General features: G+C 55.2%; 2 protein-coding genes across 2 annotated transcripts; one reads left to right on the top strand and one right to left on the bottom strand.

Annotated features, from left to right (window-relative positions):
• Positions 1-495: 495 nt before the first annotated feature.
• LOC105807881 (chromosome unknown open reading frame, human C19orf45) lies at positions 496-4654 on the bottom strand. Its single transcript, XM_012641382.1, has 8 exons — positions 4099-4654; positions 3243-3346; positions 3056-3156; positions 2672-2784; positions 2483-2592; positions 1934-2141; positions 1354-1439; positions 496-738 (listed from the first exon to the last, which is right to left on the bottom strand). Exons 1-8 carry the CDS (start codon positions 4652-4654, stop codon positions 514-516), a joined length of 1503 nt encoding a protein of 500 aa, XP_012496836.1. The 3' UTR covers positions 496-513.
• A 6370-nt stretch (positions 4655-11024) lies between these two features.
• PEX11G (peroxisomal biogenesis factor 11 gamma) lies at positions 11025-19269 on the top strand. Its single transcript, XM_012641373.1, has 5 exons — positions 11025-11113; positions 13174-13362; positions 15205-15383; positions 18193-18255; positions 18747-19269. The coding sequence occupies exons 1-5, from the start codon at positions 11054-11056 to the stop codon at positions 18967-18969; spliced, it is 714 nt and encodes a 237-aa protein (XP_012496827.1). The 5' UTR covers positions 11025-11053; the 3' UTR covers positions 18970-19269.
• The last annotated feature ends 608 nt before the right edge of the window (positions 19270-19877 follow it).

The following is a 19877-nucleotide window of genomic DNA, read 5'->3' on the forward strand; positions in this document are numbered from 1 at the left end:
AGGTCCTGGTCCTTGCTTAGCCCAGTCACTCATGGGCGTCAGGGCCCTACCCCATTCTCCTCCTCTAGACCTTTTTCATTTTGTCCCTGGCTGGATACCTACCCCTTTGGACATCACTGTGTCCTGATGGCTTTTGTCCATTTGCCCCTGGACCTGCTCTGACCTGGGGACCAGTGGCCCAGCCAGCCAGTGCACCACCATTCACTGTCCAGTCTCTGCCCACCATGGAGGAAACTGCTGGGCCCCTCCCAGCTGTGTCCATCCCCCCCCCATGCCCTTGAACAGCCTCTCCACCATTGAAAGCTTCTCCCTACACCCCGGCCTTCCTCCCCTCTCCTCACCTTCATCCTCAGAAGGGAAGCCCCCTCCACGACCCCAGCCACATGCACGGACAAGTGCGTATATTTCTCATTTCTAACGACAGAGTTACTCCTTGCTCCGGTCCCCACCCATCCAAGCATCCTCTCTTATGGCTGACTGATGGGGAGGGTTGGGATGTGGCCAGGGTGATGTTTATTGCTGGCTGGGGCAGGGGTACACAGGGGACTGGGGGGCCAGAGGGTCTATCTTCTCCCCGCAGCCCCTCTGGCGGGGCGTGCCCAGTGGCACGTGGCTCTCCTGCGGTGTGCCCACTCTCAGCACTGCTGGGCCCTGGTACTTGGCAGGAAACTCGTCCCTGTACTGGGTTGAGAGGAAGCGCAGTCCACCCAGAGGGGGCTCCACGTGGCTGTATTTGCACTGTAGAGTCAGAGTGGGCAGGCTTGCAGGGCATCCTGGGGGGCGGCTGACCCACCCAGACCACCCCACGGTCCCCGGGCCACCCTGGGGGCATCAAAGGGTGGGTGGAGGCTCAGCCAGGTTTGGCTGGTGATTGGGGCTGTGGGGAGGTGGGCAAAAGGGGCCCCAGTCTGAGATGACCCAAGAGCTGATGAGAAGGCAGAGGGAAACTAGGGGTGTCCCTGAAAACACCCCAGGACTGGGGCAATCCTAGGTAACTCTGACTTAACCCTGGTCTTGGGGCATAAACATGGCTGGTGATATGAAGGCACCCCTGAGCTGACTCTGACATGACCCTGGGGTCTACGGGCATGTCACCCTGAATGCGCCCCATCTCGTCTGATCTCAGAAGCTAAGCAGGGTCGGGCCTGGTTAGTACTTGGATGGGAGACACAACCCTTGCCTTGGGGTGAGCTAGAGATGACTTTCATGCTGGCGTGACATTAAAATGACCTTGAGCCTGGGGTGATCACTAACTCTGAGTCTGGGGTGACAGTACACTCACCCTGAGATAACGCTACCCTGATTCGGGGGTTACCTGGTGAGGGATGTATCCCTTCCCTCTCCCTCCCTCACCCGCTGTAGCATTTCTTCGGTCACGGGGACTCGAGCTGCTCTGTGGGGCGTCAGCATCTTCTGGTTCATGGTTAAAAAATCGGATTCTGGAGATTTGAGTGGGGGCGGCTGAGTTGAGGGGTCCAGGGAGGTGAGGGGGGGCCGAGGGGTAGGGATGTGCCAGACTAAGGGTGGGGGCAAGGGTCCAGGGTCCAAGCCTGGGCCAGCCTTGATGTTGAGCAGAGCCAGGTAGGGGGTTGCGGGGCCGGAGAAGGGGGTGGTGAGGAGGCCAGGGGAGGGGCCCGGCCAGATGAGTATGGGGGCGGAGCCAGGCAGGGAAGGCTACTTGGTTAGGGGACGCAGCCAGAGTCAGAGGGAGGGGGATTAGGGATTGGGAAAGGGGCGGAGCTAAGACCCAGCTAGAGCCCCAGTCCTGCAGGGGGCGGGGCATGGCCACGAAGGGCTGGGATTATCCAGGGGCTGAGTTGGGGTCCTCGTCAATTCGGAGTGGGATTTAGCCCTTCAGGAGGCGAAACCAGAGGGTGGGCGGGGCCAGACTTGTGGCAAGGGCGGGGCTTTTGGGGGCGGGGCTCATAACGACCTCTAGTGCCCTGGGGCAGGTTGCTCTGCAGCAGGTGGTTGCTGGGCGCTCTCTGCGTCCCTGCCGGATCTGTCTCCAAGGGGTAGTAGTCCGAGCCCATAGTGGTGTGGAAGAAGTGTCCAAGCAGCTTCGACTCTCCTAGGGTCACGTGACTCTGAAAGTGCTCTTGGGGCATGTGGCGGCGGGATGGTTGGGTCGGGGGCGGTGGCTGTAGGATCACATGACATCTGAGAAGCTCCAGTGTTCAGGATGTCCCTCGGGGCCCAGTGGGAAGGAGGCAGCGGGCGCTGTGTGACCTTGGACTGCTCCCTCATCCTCTCTGGGCCCCAGGCGATAGCGCTGGGAGTTGGTACTGTTATCTCCTTTTAGTCAGGAGCCACTGAGGCTCGGAGTGATTAACTGTCTTACTCTAGATCACTCAAATAGATCCCAGAGATCGCTGTCTACATGTCAAGCTCATTCCCACCCCAGGACCTTTGCACTTGCTACATGCTCTGCCTGGGAAGCCCTTTCCCCTGGTCAGCCCCGCTGCCTTCTTTTCCCGCTGACCTGGCCATAGAAGAACTGCATGAAGGTGTCCAGAGAGCCCGGGCCAGGGCGCCAATTTCCTTTCAGGATGTGTGACTCTGGAGTCTGACTGTGGTGACAAACAAAAGGCTCTGCCAGTGGCAGAGTAGGTGCTGATCTGCCCTAGGGGGCCCTGTGCGAGCCCAGGGTAGGGCAGGTAGCAGCTCTCACCTGGCTCCGGGGGATAGATGTGCTCCGCTGCGGTGGTCCTGTCGTGGAAGAGGCCGTCTCCAGGACGGATATTCACACAGTGGATGTGGGCCGCCGCCTGCGCCTTGTCATACCTGCAGGCAAGGTGTTATTCCACCAAGAATAAGGTAAGGTAGGATCGATCCGGGCCCTTATCACTCCCAGGAAAGGGACGGAGGGCAAGGTTGCCCAATGGTGAAGTCGTGGGCGCTAATAGTGGGAGATCCAGCACAACGGCGTGCCTTGCCTGCCAGTGTTGGAGACCTCAGAGCAGAGCATTGGCCCCAGAACCCTACGTGTGCCATCCCACCTGCTGCTGAGAGCCAACCGTCCCATCTGGGTGGGAAGGCAGTGGTCCCTTTGTACCTGTCTGGGGGCAGGCCCTGGGGCCTGTAGGCCTGTTTCTGCTCCGAACACATGGGGCCATAGCCAATCTTGCAGTCTCCAAGCTCCACACTGGAGGAGGCCTGTGGGCAGACAGGGATGAGAAGGCCCAAATCACCCAGCCCTCATCCCTGCCCTCCTCAGCAGCCCCAACCCAGCCTCGATTTACCCTCTTACACATCAAGGTAGGTGGGCCCGGCAGGGCCTGGAACTGTTTCTGGTAGGAAGTCCCCTCCTGTCTCCTGTAGTCCCATGTGAGGCTATTGGGGCCCCCTGAGGATAGGTAATGGGGGGAGAGAAGAGGGCGGGAGAGAGAAAAAGAGAGAGAGGGAGAGAGAATGGGCTAGATTCCCTGCAGCCTCAGGCCACTGGAATTTCATTCCTTGCCTGGAAAGAGGAGTTGGGCTGTCCCCTGTCCCTGACCAGTGTAGATAGAGGGCCATCTGGGGAACACCAAAAAAAAAAAAAATTAATTAACAGTACCAAGAATAACTACCACGTACTGTACTGAGCCAGACACCAAGGTCGCGTGCTTTGCACCTTGTTCTTGGACATGGTTCTACATCCCCCATTCTACAGCCGCCCTGAGGCTCAGAGAGGTTCAGCGACTTGCCAGAAATCACAGAAATCGGGAGCCAGAACTGAGAGCCAAATCCGGATCGGACAATCCCTGAGCCCTCCTTGGAGGGTCTCTGTCTAGCGGTGTCCCCTAGAAGGCCCCCAGAAAGACAGAACTGGAAAAATCACATGAATGGCAGCTACAAGCAGGTTCCATGGTTTTTGAGCCCTGGTACTGCTGACGTTTGGAGCTGGATGAATCTTTGTCGCCGGGGCTGCCCCGTGCATGGTGGCAGTGCTGAGTGGCATCCCTGGCCTCTACCCACTGCAGGTTAATGGCACCCTTGTCCCCCGTCCGTTACATCCAAAAATGTTTCCAGACATTGCCAGATGTCCCTTGGCCAGGGGGGAGTTGTAGAGCCCTGGCTCCTTGAGAACCACTGCAGCAGAGCAAAGCGCCCGCTCACCGAGGTGGCTGCAGGGCGCGCGGGGCTGCGGGCACGCGTCGTGGGGCGGAAAGAGCTCCTGGTGCGTGGTGGCCGGGATGCGCAGCTTGTCTCGGTCGCCTAGAGGCACGGAGTCGCGGTCGAAGATGAGGCGCGCGCCGCGGATCTTCTCTCGGGCGCGCGCGGGCAGCTCGGGCCAGCCGTAGGCGGCTCGCGCGTTGGAGAAGCTGGCGGTGGCGCGCGCATCCTCGTGCACGCGCACGTTGCTGGCCCGCACGGCAAGCGTGCGCGCCCGTTCCCGCTCCGGCGGCGGCGTGCACGGCGGCGAGAACGCGCGGCGCGCCTCCGACAAGCGCTCCCCGTTGGCCCAGCGCTCGTCACCTTGGAAGAGCCGCGTGCGCGGCAGCCCCGGGGTTGGCCGCGCCCGGGTGGCCCCCGGGTGTGCGGGGAAGTCTCGGTGCGACGTGGAATGCATGACGCCCCGGTGCAGCCGCGGGTCGGGCCCCAGCTCGAAGTGCGAGGCCTTGAGGAAGTCCAGCCGGGACATGGGGCACGGCAGGAGAGCTCCTGCGGCCATCGTGGGACGTGGCACCACCTGGGAGGGGGCAGAGACACAGGACTGAGCGACTGCTCGCCGAGGACAATGCTACCTTTTATTCCTTTGCGTGTGCCGGGCACTGCTCTAGGCCCTGGGGATGGGGAGGAGTTACATTCAACAAACCTAGAGGCCCGCCCTAGTGTAATTGATAATGAGGCAGGAGGTGAGAGACAATACCGAATAAATGTAACAACATAAATGGAAGAGTAAGTTAAAAAAAAAAGTCACACAAGGCAGAAGACTAGGGTTTGGAGGAGGGTTTTGCGATTTTAAATAGGGCGACCAGGGCAGGTCACATTCAGAAGATGGTTGATCAAAGACCTGGAAAAGGTGAGGAGGGGGGCATTTGGGTTTCTGGGGAATAGCATTTCAGGCAGAGGGAACAGCAAGTGCAAAGGCCCTGAGGCCGGTAGGCAGTGAGATTGGAACGGTAATGGCAGGCCAAGTCCTCCGAGGCCTTGGTGAGAACCTCGGCTTTTTCTCAGAATGAGGTGGGAGCCATGGGAGGATTTAGAGCAAAGAAGGGACATGTTATAATAGGAAGAAGAAAAAAAAGTGTATCTATCCATGTTCAGTATTTATTGAACACTCACTTTGTGCACATTTTTACCAAATGGATCCCATGAAGTGGGTTTTAACCCCTACGTCAACAGAAGAAGTTGAGGCTCTGGGAGGTCGCGATTGGCTTGGGATTTGAACCCAGGATGTGACTGCATCCTACGGTTGTCTGATATGGGAACCCCCTCTCCTCACCCTCGGCAAGTCATCAAGGTCATGGCCTCCTCCTGCTTCCCATCTGGAGACCCATTTCTGTTCCTCTGCCCAACCCGGGCCCCGCAGTCCCGGCCACTATTCCATTGCTGCCACAGACTTTGTCACTGGTCTTCCTGCCCTCTGCAATTGTCCTGGGCCCGGCCTATGCTCCTCTGTCTCTTCAGGTCTTCAAACACCTCCCCCTTCCCTTCTCTGACCTTCAACTTCACGCTCCATGCCTCCCCCGACCCTCCACCCCTGCTCAGCCACCTGGGCCTTTCCTGCCTTTGCTTAGAGCACAGGTATCTGCCCCGCCTTCTTCCTTGTCCCTGGAAACCCTAGCTGCCCACAAGCACTCCTGGCACTCAGCCTCACCTCCTCCAGGAGGCCCTCCCAGACCACTGCAGCCCACTGCCACTTGCTCACGTCTGCCTCTTTAGAAAACACATCAAAGGGTGAGTGTGTGTGTGTTAACCAAATCACAGTTTTTCGATTTTTGGATCATTTTGCCACCTAAAATATAGTTGAGAGCCAAGAAGGTTCCAGAATAGTTTATGGGGAATCCAACAACTGAGCTGACTAGCTGGGTAACCTTGGAATAAGTAATTGAGCTCCCGTGAGTCTCATTTTCATCCTCTGCATACCAGGGACAAGGACAGTGCACCTACCTCAAGGGATGGCATGGGTCTAGTGAGTCTTAGGAAATGCACTTGGCCGCAGGCTGGACCCTCGGACCCCACCTGGCCCTGGTCTTCCAGAGGACATTCATGTTCCTTCCAAGGCTGCATGCAAGTGCAGTCCAGCTCTGCCCATTGTGACAACAAGAGCTTGCCTTGTGACGATGCTGTCACAATGGTCCCTGAGCACCTCTGGGGGCAGCTGGGAGGAAAATTAGGAGGCAAAAGCCAGGTATGGTGGCACATGCCTGTAGTCCTAGCTACCTGGAAGACTGAGGTCTGGGTGATATAAGAAGACCCTGTCTCAAAAAAAAAAAAAAAAAGGCTGGGCGTGGTGGCTCATGCCTGCAATCCCAGCACTCTGGGAGGCCAAGGTGGGAGGATTTCTTGAGCTCAGCAGTTTGAGACCAGCCTGAGCAAGAGTAAGACTCCATCTCTACTAAAAATAGAAAAATCAGCTGGGTGTCATGACATGCACCTGTAGTCCCCACTACTGGGGAGGCTGAGGCAGGAGGATCACTTGAGGCCAGGAGTTTGAGGCTGCAGTGAGCTACGATCACACCACTGTACTCCAGATTGGGCAACAACGCAAGACCCTGTCTTCAAAAATCAAACAAACAAATAAACAAAAACCCAAGAAAGGTGGGAAGAGGGAGTTGTTATTTAATGGAGACAGAGTTTCAGTTCAGGAAGATGAGAAGGTTCTGGAGATGGAGGGTGGTGACGGTTGCACAACAATGTGAATGAGCTTAATGCCACTGAACTGTGCCCTTAAAAATGGTTACGATGGTCAATTTCATGTTACGCATATTCTATCACAATGAAACTTTTTTTTAAAAAAAGAAAAGCATTTTCTAAAAAACATGAACTAATTAAAGATATAAGGGTGGTTTTCTGAAGTCATCGGCCTTGCTAAAAAAAAATAATAATAATAAGGATGGTGAAGGTGACCCAGTTTGGGGCATCCCAAATCACCGACTGGGTCCATTCCTTCTCACTAACTTCAAGCAAATTATTGTTCAGTCCATGGAGGTGAGACCAGATCACCTGCTCCCCAGCCACCAGCCCATGCGAGGGCTTTGAGATGTAAACATGCATTTCAGCCTCATCCCCCTGCCTGCTAGAAAAAGCAGGACCCAGAAGACAGATCCCAGATGCTAATAGGAAGACAGAGAGAGAGAGAGACAGAGAGAGGGGATTCTATTATTTAGCATCTTAATCTCTTTTATGAAGTCAGCAGGAAGGAAGCCAGACTAAAGCTGTGATTGGGAAGGAACAGCTGCTGTTTGTATTAGCCCAGGAAAGAGGAGGTCTAGTTGCTCTCGAGGTGTGGACCGCACTCCAGTTTTGCCTGTGTTCAGACGCGATTACCAAGTGAGCTTGTTTTGTCTCGTTCCGCCGCAGTCACAGAGTGGCCTTGTCTGTTGTTGGCATTCTGTGAAATTGTTTATGTGCAGCAGGAGGACACCAGGACACAGCTGTGACTGCCAGGCTAGCTCCTGGCAACAGCAAGGTCAGCTCCTGTCTCATCTCAAAGATCAAGTTCAGCACTAACCAGACACTGGGAAGGCTAGGCAGTGCCTGCAGAGCTCACTGCTGTGTCTCTGGTGCCTGGAACAGGTGCTCAGAAAAATGCCTTGTGCCATTACAAGGGCGTTGGGGATGGCACAGGCTTGAGAGACGAGATCGCTCATTCAGGCACCAGCAGGCTCTGTAGTCAGAGGTGCCCTTCCCTCTGCATGCCTGGACCTTGGCTTGGATTAAAAAAATTTTTTTTTTATTCTTTAGAGATGGGGTCTCACTCTGTTGTCCAGGCTGGAGTAGCTGGAGTGCGGTGGCGTGATCACAGCTCCCTGCAGCCTCGAATTCCTGGGCTCAAGCGATCCTCCCGCCTCAGCCTCTGAGTAGCTGGATTACAGGTGTACACCATCACGTCCAGCTTGGCTTGGATTTTCTTCTGCTGTCGTGACCCCAATTGGGGGAGAGGAGGGTGCACATGAGCCCCTGGACTTAAGTCTTACCAGGGACAGGTGTTGGTTGGATGTGGGAGTTAAAGAGTCTCTTGGAGCATAGCGAGACTCCGTCTCTGCAAAAAATAGAAAAATTATCCAGGTATGGTGGTCTGCACCTGCTAACCCAACTACTCAGGAGGCCAAGACAGGAGGATCGCTTGAGCCCAGGAATTCAAGGTTGCAACGAGCTATGATCGTGCCACCGCACTTCAGCCCAGGTGACAGAGTGAGACCCCGCCTCAAAAAAAAAAAAAGTCTCTTGGGATATTGTGGGGGAGGCAGCTGGGGGAGGCAGGGGCTCAGGGTCTGGGGGACAGAATGGGGCTGCCCTATGAGGTAGCTGCAGGATGGGAAGTGGATGGATTCAGGGGATATTTTGGAGACTTTGGATATTTTGGAGAGGTGGGAATGGAAAACGGAGCAGCCGCTGTGGGAAATGGTTTGATGGTAAAAAAGTAAAACAAAAAGTAAAACATTGAGTTACCGTGTGATCCAGCAATTGCACTCCTAGGTACATACCCCAAAGAATTGAAAACAGAAAGTCAAGTACATGTGCGCAGATGAGCACAGCAGCCCTTATTCACAATCGCCAAAAGGTGGAAACAGGTCAAATGTCCAACAACTGATGAATGAATAAACACAGTGTTTATCCCTACAACAGAATATTGGGATACACGCTGCAACTCCGATGAACGTCAGAAACACCATGCTAAGTAAAAGAGGGCAGACACAATGGTCACATAGTGTATGATTCCATTTATATGAAATACCAAGAATAGGTGAACATAGAGACAGAGAGAGCAGAAGAGAGGTTGCCTGGGGCTGGGGGATTGAGGAAGCAGGTGACTGCTGTGAATGAAAATAAAATTTTAAGGCTCACCCCCCCCCCACCCACCGGCTGACTAAATGGACCTCCTCATGGCCAAAGGAATATCCTAAAACTAAATTGCCTGCCAGGAGGAAGGAGGTCAGACATGCCTTGTATCATGTCTCCCTCCCTTCTTGGGGACATCCTTTGTAACCCATTAACAGGCCTAAGGGTATGCAAGACAAACCTGCAGGTCCTCAATTTAGACAACAAATCTATGTCCTGTCCGATGGCTTATCTCTGATAAACAGCTCCTTATGTTGAAACATTCCAAGCCTTTAGACAAAGCTTCATGTCTTTAACCAATTACAAGCCAAAGAATCTTTAAACCCACCTATAACCTGTAACCCCCCCCCCTTCAAGATGGCCCACCTTTTGGGGCCAAACGAATGTATGCCTCCCACGTATTGATTTATGACTCTACCTGTAACCCCTGCCTCCCTGGAATGTATAAAACCAAACTGTAACCCAGCCACACCGAGTCCACTGCTCAAGACCTCTTGGGCGTCGCTCTGGGTCATGGTCCTCAAATTTGGCTCAGAATAAATCTCTTTAAAATTATTTTACAGAGTTTGGTCTTTTTTCCATTGACACTGCTTAATGGGAACAAGGTATAAGGAAGGAAAAATAATTTTCCCTCTACCTTTCTTAGGTGGGACGTACCCCTGCAAGCAAAGAATTATCAAGGAAAAAACCAAACAAATTTATTAACATGTATACTTCAGGTATACACAGGCAATACCTTGAGAAATGAATCACTCTCAAAGAAGCGTTAAGTTTAGAACTCTGGCCCACATAGCAACTTTGGCACAGAACAGTACGTTTTTGGAGATGTAACAGGACAAAGGAGAAGGACGTTGAGTCTCTAAGGACAGCAAATTGGAGGAAGGCAGATAAATGGTAGGTAAAGGGTAGTTAGTAAAGCTTGTCACTTAGGTTCCTTCGGTGCCATCTAAAGATGTTGCCAGACAAGAGTCTAAAGGTATCACCGGTGACCAACCTATGTCCTTCCTGGTAGAGAGGGGAGGAAGGCACCTTTGTATATTTGTGTCCTGCTTTTAGGCAAATTCGTGTCCTGTATGGGCTTCGCAATTGCCTTCGGCTCAAAATAATCCTTATGCCAAGGTGGCATATTTTGGGATGGCATATTCTGGTCTCCTCCAAAGGTCTCCTTAGGGGGTGATGAAAATACTTCGAAGCTAGCAAGGGGTGATGTTTGTACCACATGTGAAATGTACTACTAAATACCACGGAACTGTGCATTTTAAAATGGTGAATTTCATGTTATGCTAATTTCATCTCAATAAAAAACAAAACCAGGAAATGGGCGTTAACTTTATGAAAAATTTTGATTTTTGGGAATGAGATAATAATACATGCCTATTGCACAAAATTCAAAAGCTACAAAATGATAGAAAGGTTAAAATTTAATATTTTCTCCAAGTCACCGGGGTTACTCTCTCCAGAGCAGCTCAGGTTACCAGTTGCTTGTCCATTCTTCTAGAACGATTTCATGTCTTTTCTTAACGCCCAAAGATGCCTTATTATGCTATTACAACAGTCATACACGTTCGCTCTACCGGGTGTCCCAAAAGTCGCCATACATAGGGAAAATGGGAAATTGTACCTTTATTTACAAAATACTCACGACAAAATTTTACAGAATTTTTCCTTCGTAATCTCCATACAAAGCAGACAACACAAACTGGAAAACTAAAAAGAAAAATCCCTCCTTGAGCCACTGCTAACAGGTTGGTGGTTCTGCTTGGATTATTTTGTGGGGGTGTGTTGAGGGGGTAGTTGGTTAATTTTGAGATTTTTTTTTTTTTTGTGGGGAGATGATCAAGCCGCCGCGGGACAGAAAGCAGCAACCTCCGAGGAGGATCATCCTGGGTCCAAACGCTCGAGGAGCACACACGTGGCGGCCCAGCATTTGCAAACTCAGTTCCTCTCTCGCAGCGGACAAAAGCCAAGCCCGGCACAAAGAGCGGCGGCCGCGCCTGCGCAGACCGAACGCGGTCTGGCCCCGCCCCCTGGCGCGGCGCGCTGACGTCACAGCGGAGTTGCCATGGCGTCGCTGAGCGGCCTGGCGTCGGCGCTGGAGTCATACAGGGGTCGCGACCGCCTGGTGAGGCTGGGGCGGAGCGGAGCCCGAGTTCCTGGAGTTTGGCCGGAGCTCAGAGACGGGGAAACTGAGGCCAGAGAGGGGGCGGGATCGCTCAGGGTTTGCCCAGCGCAGAGGTCCTGTCTGAGCTGGGCTCAAACATGGTTCCCCAGCCTTGGACATTCAGGTTGTTCCTGCCAGCCTCACCTGGCTGGACACTTACCTGCCTGATCTGCCCAGGCCACTGAAGTCAGTCCCTGCGTTGTCCCGAACAATCTCACATGGGCATTTAGGATGTCGCAGGGCTCCCGCTGTGGCCGGACATTGAGGTTCCGACCACATCCCCTATAGCTGGACATTTAGGTTGTGCCAGCTAACCTGGCACCGGGGAAGCCACTGTGGCCAGGCCCCATGGATCCAGCCAGATTCCCTGTAGTTGGTGTAGTTGGTGGCGGTGCCGGTGCACGCGGGTTTTGAGAAACATTTCTCCAAAGATTAGGACAGCAAGAAAAGGTTTATTTACTTTTCCCTTGGAGGGGAGAGGGCAAAGGACCAGCACAGCGCGGAGGCGGAAAAGGAAAGGCAGTGTTGGCTCCGAAAACCAGCTATTGGGACTTTTGAAAATGGGGTTGCAAAATGGCAGGGTACAGTCGAGAAGTTGCTGCATCCGGTTCTTCCTTTCTTCTTGACAGCAGGTAGATAAAAAAAAAACTGCAAGGATGTCAAAGTTCAAGAGTCGGCTCTCCTGCCTTTCCTTGGAGAAGGGATTAATTATCACAGGAGATGTGATTCTGTCCTCCAGATAGGGTTCAGGCTTGGAGCTCACACCCTGCTGTTTGCTCAGGAAGTCTTTAAGCTGTAAAAAGGAGATTCTCAAAAAAAAAAAAAAAAAACAACAATTTTGAAAGAGAGAGATTGACATCTCTTGTCCGTTCATTCAGCTTTTTTCAGAAGTTGTGCAAAATAGAGCTCCTGCAGACTGCCTGTTAGTGAGAGAACTCGTAGGATTGATCTTTAACTGTTACTGGGGAAATCGTGGGATTAGGTGTTTTCCTGTTATTTTGGCAAGGCTGCCCGCCCTTTCAGTTGGTCATTTAGACGGATCTTGTAAATGTGCAACCTGGCTGGACATTTACATACCAACCAGGTTCCCATGTTTGGACATTTAGGGCCTGACCAGGCCATTGTAGTTGGACACTGAGTTGTCCCAAACAATCTCGTATGGGGATTTAGGATATTGCAAGACTCCTCCTGTGGCTAGACAGTGTAGGTTCCAACCAAATCCCCACCGATTGAGCATTTCTGTTATTCCCTCTGGGCCCCTAAAGCTGTACTCTTAGCTCGTCCTGGCCAGTCCCTAATAGATAGACATTTAGGTTGAACCAGGGGGTGTAGCGGTGGCTAGGCGTTTAGGTTCCAACCAAATCCCTTATGATTGAGCATTTTGGATTTAACACATCCGCCCCAAGTCGAGTCATTTAAATTGCAGTGTTTTGCCATCACAATGGGGTTGAAAAGGAATTGCAAGTGAAAATAATATATAAAACAAGAAGAAGCAGTTTCTGAAAAGCAGATGAAATAATTACTGATAAAAGGGTGGTGACATTGACCTAGTTGACGATGTTCCCAATCACCTCCTGAATGGGTTTCTTTTCTCTAAAGTCATTCAAGCAAATTACTGTGTTGTCCACTGGGTTGAGGCCTAATCAACCTTCAGCCCAGCCAGGGGCTTTGGTCCAGGGGGAAGATGCAACTATACATTTCAGCCTTGTCCTCCTATGTGATGAGAAAAGGACCCGAGAGGTACGAAATAAGGAGTTTTGTTTTCTTTGTCTCTGAAACATCTGTCCCCAAAGGCTGTGCCCCCCTGTGACATGAACCAGCACTCTCCGCAGTGCCTTTGGACAATGATGTCGTATTTCTCCATTTGTCCCACCTACGAGTACGTTTTTAATCTCTCAGCTTTTACTGGAAGTTTATAGATTTAGAGTTTTCCTCAATCCAGCAGGGCCCATGGCCAAATCAGGGGAGATCTCGCTCAGTCCTGGAGTGGCGCCATGCTGATGGCTTCTGGTTTCCTGCAGATCCGAACTCTGGGATACTGCTGCCAGCTGCTCGGTGGGGTCCTGGTGGAACAATGTCCTGCCAGTTCCGAATTGGGGACGCGCCTGCTGGCTGTGTCCACCCAGCTCAGCCACTGCAGGACCGTCCTGCGACTCTTTGATGACCTGGCCATGTTCATCTACACTAAGCAGTACGGCCTGGGGGCAGAGGTAATGGGGTTCATGGGGCTGCAGGGAGCAGGGGTACAGACCTCAGGAAGCCCGGGGCTGTGGCCTCAGCTGGCATTTTATAGACTTGTCCCAAAGTGCTCCTTGTGTAGGCAGTTGATTATTTTTTTAATTTTACTTTCTTTTTTGAGACGATCAGATGTTCTCCTTTTGCTTTAAAACTTTTAAAAATAGCTAACACGTTCACACATTCCAAAGGAGTGTATAATTTAAAAATCCCCCTCCTTCCTGAGTCTCCAGAAACCCAAATTTCACCCCTCAGAGGCAGGCACTGCAGTCAGCTTCTTGTGTCTCCTTCGTGAGATTTCCTGTATCTACACAGGCAAATACAAATTGTTTACATACGTAGTGCATTCATTTTTTCACTTAACATCCAACTTGGAGATCATTTCTGATCAGTGCAAGAAGAGCTCTTTCATGCTTTATGGCCACAGAGCACTCTGTTATACAGATGGGCTGTGATTTATTGAACCAGTCCCGTTGATGGACATGGAGATGATTAAGATTTTGCGGCCGGGTGTGGTGGCTCACGCCTGTAATCCTAGCACTCTGGGAGGCCAAGGCAGGTGGATCATTTGAGCTCAGGAGTTCGAGACCAGCCTGAGCAAGAGTGAGACCCCGTCTCTACTAAAAAATAGAAAGAAATTACTTGGACAGCTAAAAATATATAGAAAAAATTAGCCGGGCATGGTGGCACATGCCTGTAGTCCCAGCTACTCGGGAGGCTGAGGCAGGAGGATTGCTTAAGCCCAGGAGTTTGAGGTTGCTGTGAGCTAGGCTGATGCCATGGCACTCCAGCCCGGGCAACAGAAGTGAGACTCTGTCTCAAAAAGAAAAAAAAAAAAAGATTTTGCTATTGAGACAGTACTGCAGGGGGTAGCCGCACCCTTGCAACAAGCCACATGAATGTCAGCTGATCTAGAGCAGCAGTCCTCACCAGGGCCATCTTGCCCCGCAGGGGAAACGTCTCAGAGACTGCACGACTCCTGTGGCTGTCTGAGCTGCCCTCCCAGGGGTCTCCCGTCTGAGCTCCCTGATGCTCAGATGCTCTCCCCTGCAGCCCCATGTGCCCACAGCCTGATCACCCCAAATCAGGAGTGTCTCTCTGGACCTGTCTCCCCCTTTACACCCATTTCCTCCTCCTCCTCTTTCTGTGATCAGGGCACCCTCTGATGCATCCCTGAGACCCCTCCCTCCCTCCTCCCTTTCCTCTGCGGAAGAGCCCCCAGGCAAGGGGTTGGGGGCCTTCTGCAGCATGTATCCGTGGGCCAGAACAAGAGCCCCTTTTGTTGGGTCCTGTGTTTACGTGTCCCTGTCTCTCCATGCCCTGGTGAGCCTCTCCTCCTCCCCAGAGTCGCCACTTCTCAGGAAGCACGGTGGAATGAGCACATTGGGATGGGGGCGGGGAGCAACCTCAGGGAGGGGAGAAATGTGCCACAACGCACGAGAGGGTCCCAGGCAGATTGGGGAAGCTGGAGAGGGGCTCAGAACCCAGAGGGAGGCAGGACCACTGCTGGCGCGGGGTCCTGAGGGCGGGGGGTGCAGTCCGAGGAACCAGGCCTCAGTGTGGAGCTCCTGTAGCCTCACTGATCCCGCCTCGCTGGGTGCAGGCGATCGTTCAGAACTCGGGGCGAAGGGTGTGGGCACAGTGCAGGACCGAGACCCCTCATGGGCTCACATGGCAATCCCCTGGGAACTTAAAAAAACTTCCCAGTGCCCAGAGCCTTTCTCCTGCGGGGGAGAAAGATGCCTGGCATGGCCACGGTCCTAAAACAGGCCCTGGGCAGGTCAGACCCGAGGCCCACCTCCCCCCTGGCCCCGCAGGAGGAGGATGCCTTTGTGCGCTGGACGTCTGTGCTGGGCAACCTGGCCGACCAGCTCTACTACCCCTGCGAGCACGTGGCCTGGGCCGCCGACGCCAACATTCTCCACGTGGACTCCTTCCGGTGGTGGACACTGAGCACAACCTTCTGGGCCCTCTCCCTGCTCCTGGGGGTGGCCAGGTAAGCGGCGTCAGTGGCCGGAAGGGAGCACCTGAGGTCCCTAGGTGAAGTCTCTTGAGCAGGACTGCAGCAGATTGCTGTAGGCTTGAAGTGTAGGGGTCTTTGCCTCTTTGAGTTTTCTTCCTTTTGTTGCATTTGTTTCCAATAACTGCTGTTAACAACCACGAACTCGGTGGCTTTAGACGACACAGTTTTATTATCTTACCGTTCTGAAGGTTGGGAGTCTGCAACAGGCCTCGCTGTGCTAACATCAAGGTGTGGGCAGGGCTGGCTCCTCCTGGAGGCTCCAGGGAGAATCTGTTTCCTTCGCTTTTCCGGCTTCTAGAGGCCGCCCGCGTTCCTTGGCTTGTGGCCGCTTCCTCTGTCTTCCAAGCGCATCTCCAACCTCTGCTTCCATGGGCACGTCGCCTTCTAACTCTGACCCTCCCTCCTACGTGCCTTGCGTAAAGACCCTGGGACGACACTGGGCCACCCGGGTGATCCAGGGGGATCCCCCATCTCAAGATCCTTAACTTCATCCCATCTGCAAAGACCCTTTTGCCAAGTGAGGGAACAGAGTCCCGGGTTCCAGGGATTAGGGTGTGGGCATCTTTGCGGGGAGCCACACTTCCGCTGAGCAGACCCAGGAAGAAGAAATAACTCCAGGTCCTGGAGCGAAGCAGCCGGGTGGCTGCCTTTACCCAGGTCCCTGAGTCCTGCTGGCATTGCTGTCAGGTGACATCCCAAAGAACATGGCCAGCAGTTTCCTGACTGGCTCTGGGCTTCCGAAAACTGTATGGTTTCTAGAACTTTACAAGAGTGGTTTCCTCCCAAACGTTTCCCTCATTGCAAATGTGCTGAGTCAGAATCCCCTCCGCCCCAGAAAACTCTAGGAGGAGCAGGGCCCCCAGTCCCCATGTTTCAGTGGCCACAAAGGCCTCTCGGATTCCTGGAGCGAGGCGTGGCCACCCCCAACCTCAGGGCAGCCTGCGCGTCGTTGGTTCTGGGGCAGCGTCCACGTCTGCTGTGACTTGTCCCTGGGCGAGGCCCTGACTTTCAGAAGTTCTCGTTTTCCCCAGATACAGACGTCCTAATTATGTGCTCATGGTGACAATTTGGGAAACGGACGAACCGCAGAGTGGAAGGTTCAATTCACCCGCCATCCAACCCCGAGACCCCCAACTGTTTAGACTTCGGGGATTCTCTTCCAGGCTTTGAGCACACGCTCTGCCACCGCATCGTCGTCACCGTCTCTGATCTTGTTTCCCAGCCTTGGCTCCTGCTTGGTCTCTGAGGGCCCATCGAGGCGCCGTGTCTGTCTGTCTGTGGTGCTGGGGGACTCCAGGTGGCTGCCTGGGCTGGGCTGTGGGGGCTCCAGGGGCTCAGCCGTGTCACAGCTCCTCCTCCTCGGCCTTCCTCCGGGTACATTGTGACCTCTGGCCCAAGAAATTCCCTGTTCCTGTTTTAGGGGCAGCCTGGGTTCTATTCTTTCTCTTCTTCTTTTTTTTTTAATAGACTTTTTTTTTTTTTTAAAGCAGTTTTGGTTCACAGCAAACTTGAACAGAAAGTACAGAGCATCCCCACACCCCCTGTCCCCACACCCACAGCCTCCCCCACCGTCAGCGCCCCCCAGAGCAGGGCACTCGGTACCATCGAGGCACCCCCGTGGACGAACCATCGTCACCCCAGGTCCACAGTTTGTATCAGGGCTCACTCTTGGTGACGAACATTCGGCGGTCTGGACACGTCCCTACCATTATAGGACCGCACAGAGCAGTCCCGCTGCCCTAAGCATCCTCCGTGCTCGGCTGCTGGTCCGCTCATTTTGTGAAGGTGCGGTTTTCCCCTCATTTCTCTGGCTGTGGCGTGAGCGGGGGTGTGCGGGTGGGGGCGTGGTCCGTGTGTGTGCTCTCCACGGCCAGGTGCCTGTGCTCAGTGCCCTGGGCTGTCACCTAGGAGGTTGTTAAGCTGGAGATTCCTGAGCCCGGTGCCCAGAGCTTCTGACTCAGCAAGTCCGGGAGAGCCCAGGAATCGGGATTTTTGCCCTCGTCCCCCAAGGAGCCCCCTGGTACCATATCACAGCTGCTGCCCTGCGTCCTGTCCCCTTGGGACACGGAAAGGTGCATGGTGGCCAGAGGAGGTGTGCCCAGACACTGGACCTCCCTGTTAGGAAGTCTGGCACATTCACGCCCCCTCCTGCCCCACGGCCTGGACGGCAGGGTGCAGGCTCCTGGTGGAGCTGCCCAGATGGGCCCAGAGTCCCCAGGGAGCCCCTTCCTCAGCCCTGGGGGCCCAGAGGGCCATCCAGACTCACCCCAGACAGGTCTGGCCCGTTTCTGGTGTGTGTGCCCCGGTGTGGGGCAGGTGTGACGTCAATGTGGGCCTTTTCCACACGTACCAAGTGAGACAGCCGAGGCACAGAGGGAGGCAGCATCCCCAGCGTCAGCCACCTGCAGGCCAGCCCTGGTGTCCTCGTCCATAGAGGGGGAGCCTCCTGGCTGGCTGTGAACACCTCACGTGGCGTGATGTCCCTTTGGGCGCTTGGCCTGGGGCTTGCAGAGGCCGGGCCCGGGCCTGGTGGCCCTGTTAGAGATGCAGGACGGTCCTGAGTCTGGCGCAGACGGCCCAGGCAGGACGGGCCGTGTTAGCGATGAGTCCCTGGGAGCTCCTGGGGCACGGCTGGGAGGGTGCGGGGACCGTGGGGCCGGGGAGAGGGCAGGACACTAGTTCCGGCATCAGCAGGCCCTGCCGGGACCCCGCGGGGCTGGCGTTGGGGACCTGACACGCTTGCTCTGGGCGGGGTGTCTTCCCATGGACTCTGGCGTTGCAGGTCGCTGTGGGTGATGCTGAGGCTGCGACAGAGGCTGCGGAGCCCCGTGGTGGCCTTCACCAGGTACGGCACCCGCGGTCACTCTGCAGCAGGCGAGGCTTCCCAGCCGGGCACTGCTGAGTCCCCCCACACTCAGCCCCGCCCTGCACAGGCCCGGGTGGGTGGCAGTACCTGTTCAAATGGGGAAACCGAGGCTTCCTTGAGTGAGGACTCCAGGGCTGGGCCTTCACGGCCACACCTCCTGCAGGGAGGACGGTCAGTTTCCCAGGACCGTGGCCATTGTCACTCCATCATCCTGCGAAAGAATGTGGGTAGAGCCGGGCCTGGAACCTGCCCACCAAGCAGCCCTCGCCCTGCCTCCCCGCCCATCTTGGGGATGGGGGAGGACTGAGGTGAGGACTTGAAGCTTTGGGCCCCACTCCGGCTCCCGATCGTGCTGTGGGCGCCCTCTGGGCGGTGCGACCCCGGCAGGAGGGTGCCCGCGGGCCAGGGGATGCCGGGCTGGGGAAGGGGTCTGGACGGCGATCGCGAGCGGCCCGTCTCTGTCCCCGCAGCCAGCTGCCGCGGAGCAAGCGGAGGGCCGTGGCAGCGCAGATGCAGCTGGAGGCGCTGACGCTGCTCAGCAACCTGGCCGACCTGGCCAACGCCGTGCACTGGCTGCCGCGGGGCGTCCTGTGGGCCGGCCGCTTCCCGCCGTGGCTGGTGGGCCTCCTGGGCACCGTCTCCTCGCTGCTCAGCGTGTACCAGGCAGCCCAGGCCGACGCCGCCACCCCCTGACCCCGATGGAGGGCCACCTCCCACAGAGCAAGAGTCACCAGGGCAGGGGCCGGGGCTTCCAGGGGCTGGTGTGAGGCCCCCCCAGGGCCCAGCGTGGGCTCAGTGGGGGAGGCGTCTCTCTGTGCCACAGGGGAGGACCCTGGGGCTCCTGAGACCAGCCCTGCTGTGGCAGAGTTTGCAGAGGCCACTGAGGGCCCCCGCAGCGCCTGCTATCCTGTGTCGTGCCCAGACAAAGGCCAACAGGAGAGACAGCGTCCTGCCGCGGGAAAGCTGAAACGAGAATCAATTAAATAGCGTGGTGCTGGGCCGGGCTCAGGTGTGACACATTATTACCGTGGTGGCTGCTGGCCCACCGCTGGCTACCCCGCACCGGGGGACTGAGCCGCCGTGGGAAACGACACTTCCCAGCATGCTCTTCGTCTCTGAGCAAGCGCCACCCACTGCCCCCAAGCGGCCTTCAGCCATCTAGGGCTGTTCTCCACTCCCCAGAGACTGGACACACGGGCCGGAGGTGCCACCTCCTGCCAGGCCACCGCGAGCATGTCGTGGGCTCCAAGCTGGGGCCGACGTCTCTGAAGACACTCGAGGCTCCCGCCTTGCCGAGAGCATGGTAGGATGGGACAGGCTTGTTTTTTAGTTTGACGGCTGAGAATGACGTTTGAGAGGCCCTGCGTGTGTGGCCCGGCGCAGGTGTCCGAAGACAGGGCCCGGCCCAGGAAGACCCAACACGGTGGGCAGTGTGTATATCCTTGCAGCTCACGTGATACCAACCAAGTTGTCTTTCCACAAGGAGGCCATCAGGTGGCTGGGAGCAGCTGGGGGGCTGGGGCAGCTCAGGTGACACGGGTGCAGGAGGGACCCCACCTGGCCTCAGGCCCAGTGCCCTGCGCTGGCCATCTGCGGCGGCT

Source organism: Propithecus coquereli, unplaced genomic scaffold (genome assembly GCF_000956105.1).
Source record: "Propithecus coquereli isolate 6110/MARCELLA unplaced genomic scaffold, Pcoq_1.0 Scaffold164, whole genome shotgun sequence".
Lineage (NCBI taxonomy): Eukaryota > Metazoa > Chordata > Mammalia > Primates > Indriidae > Propithecus > Propithecus coquereli.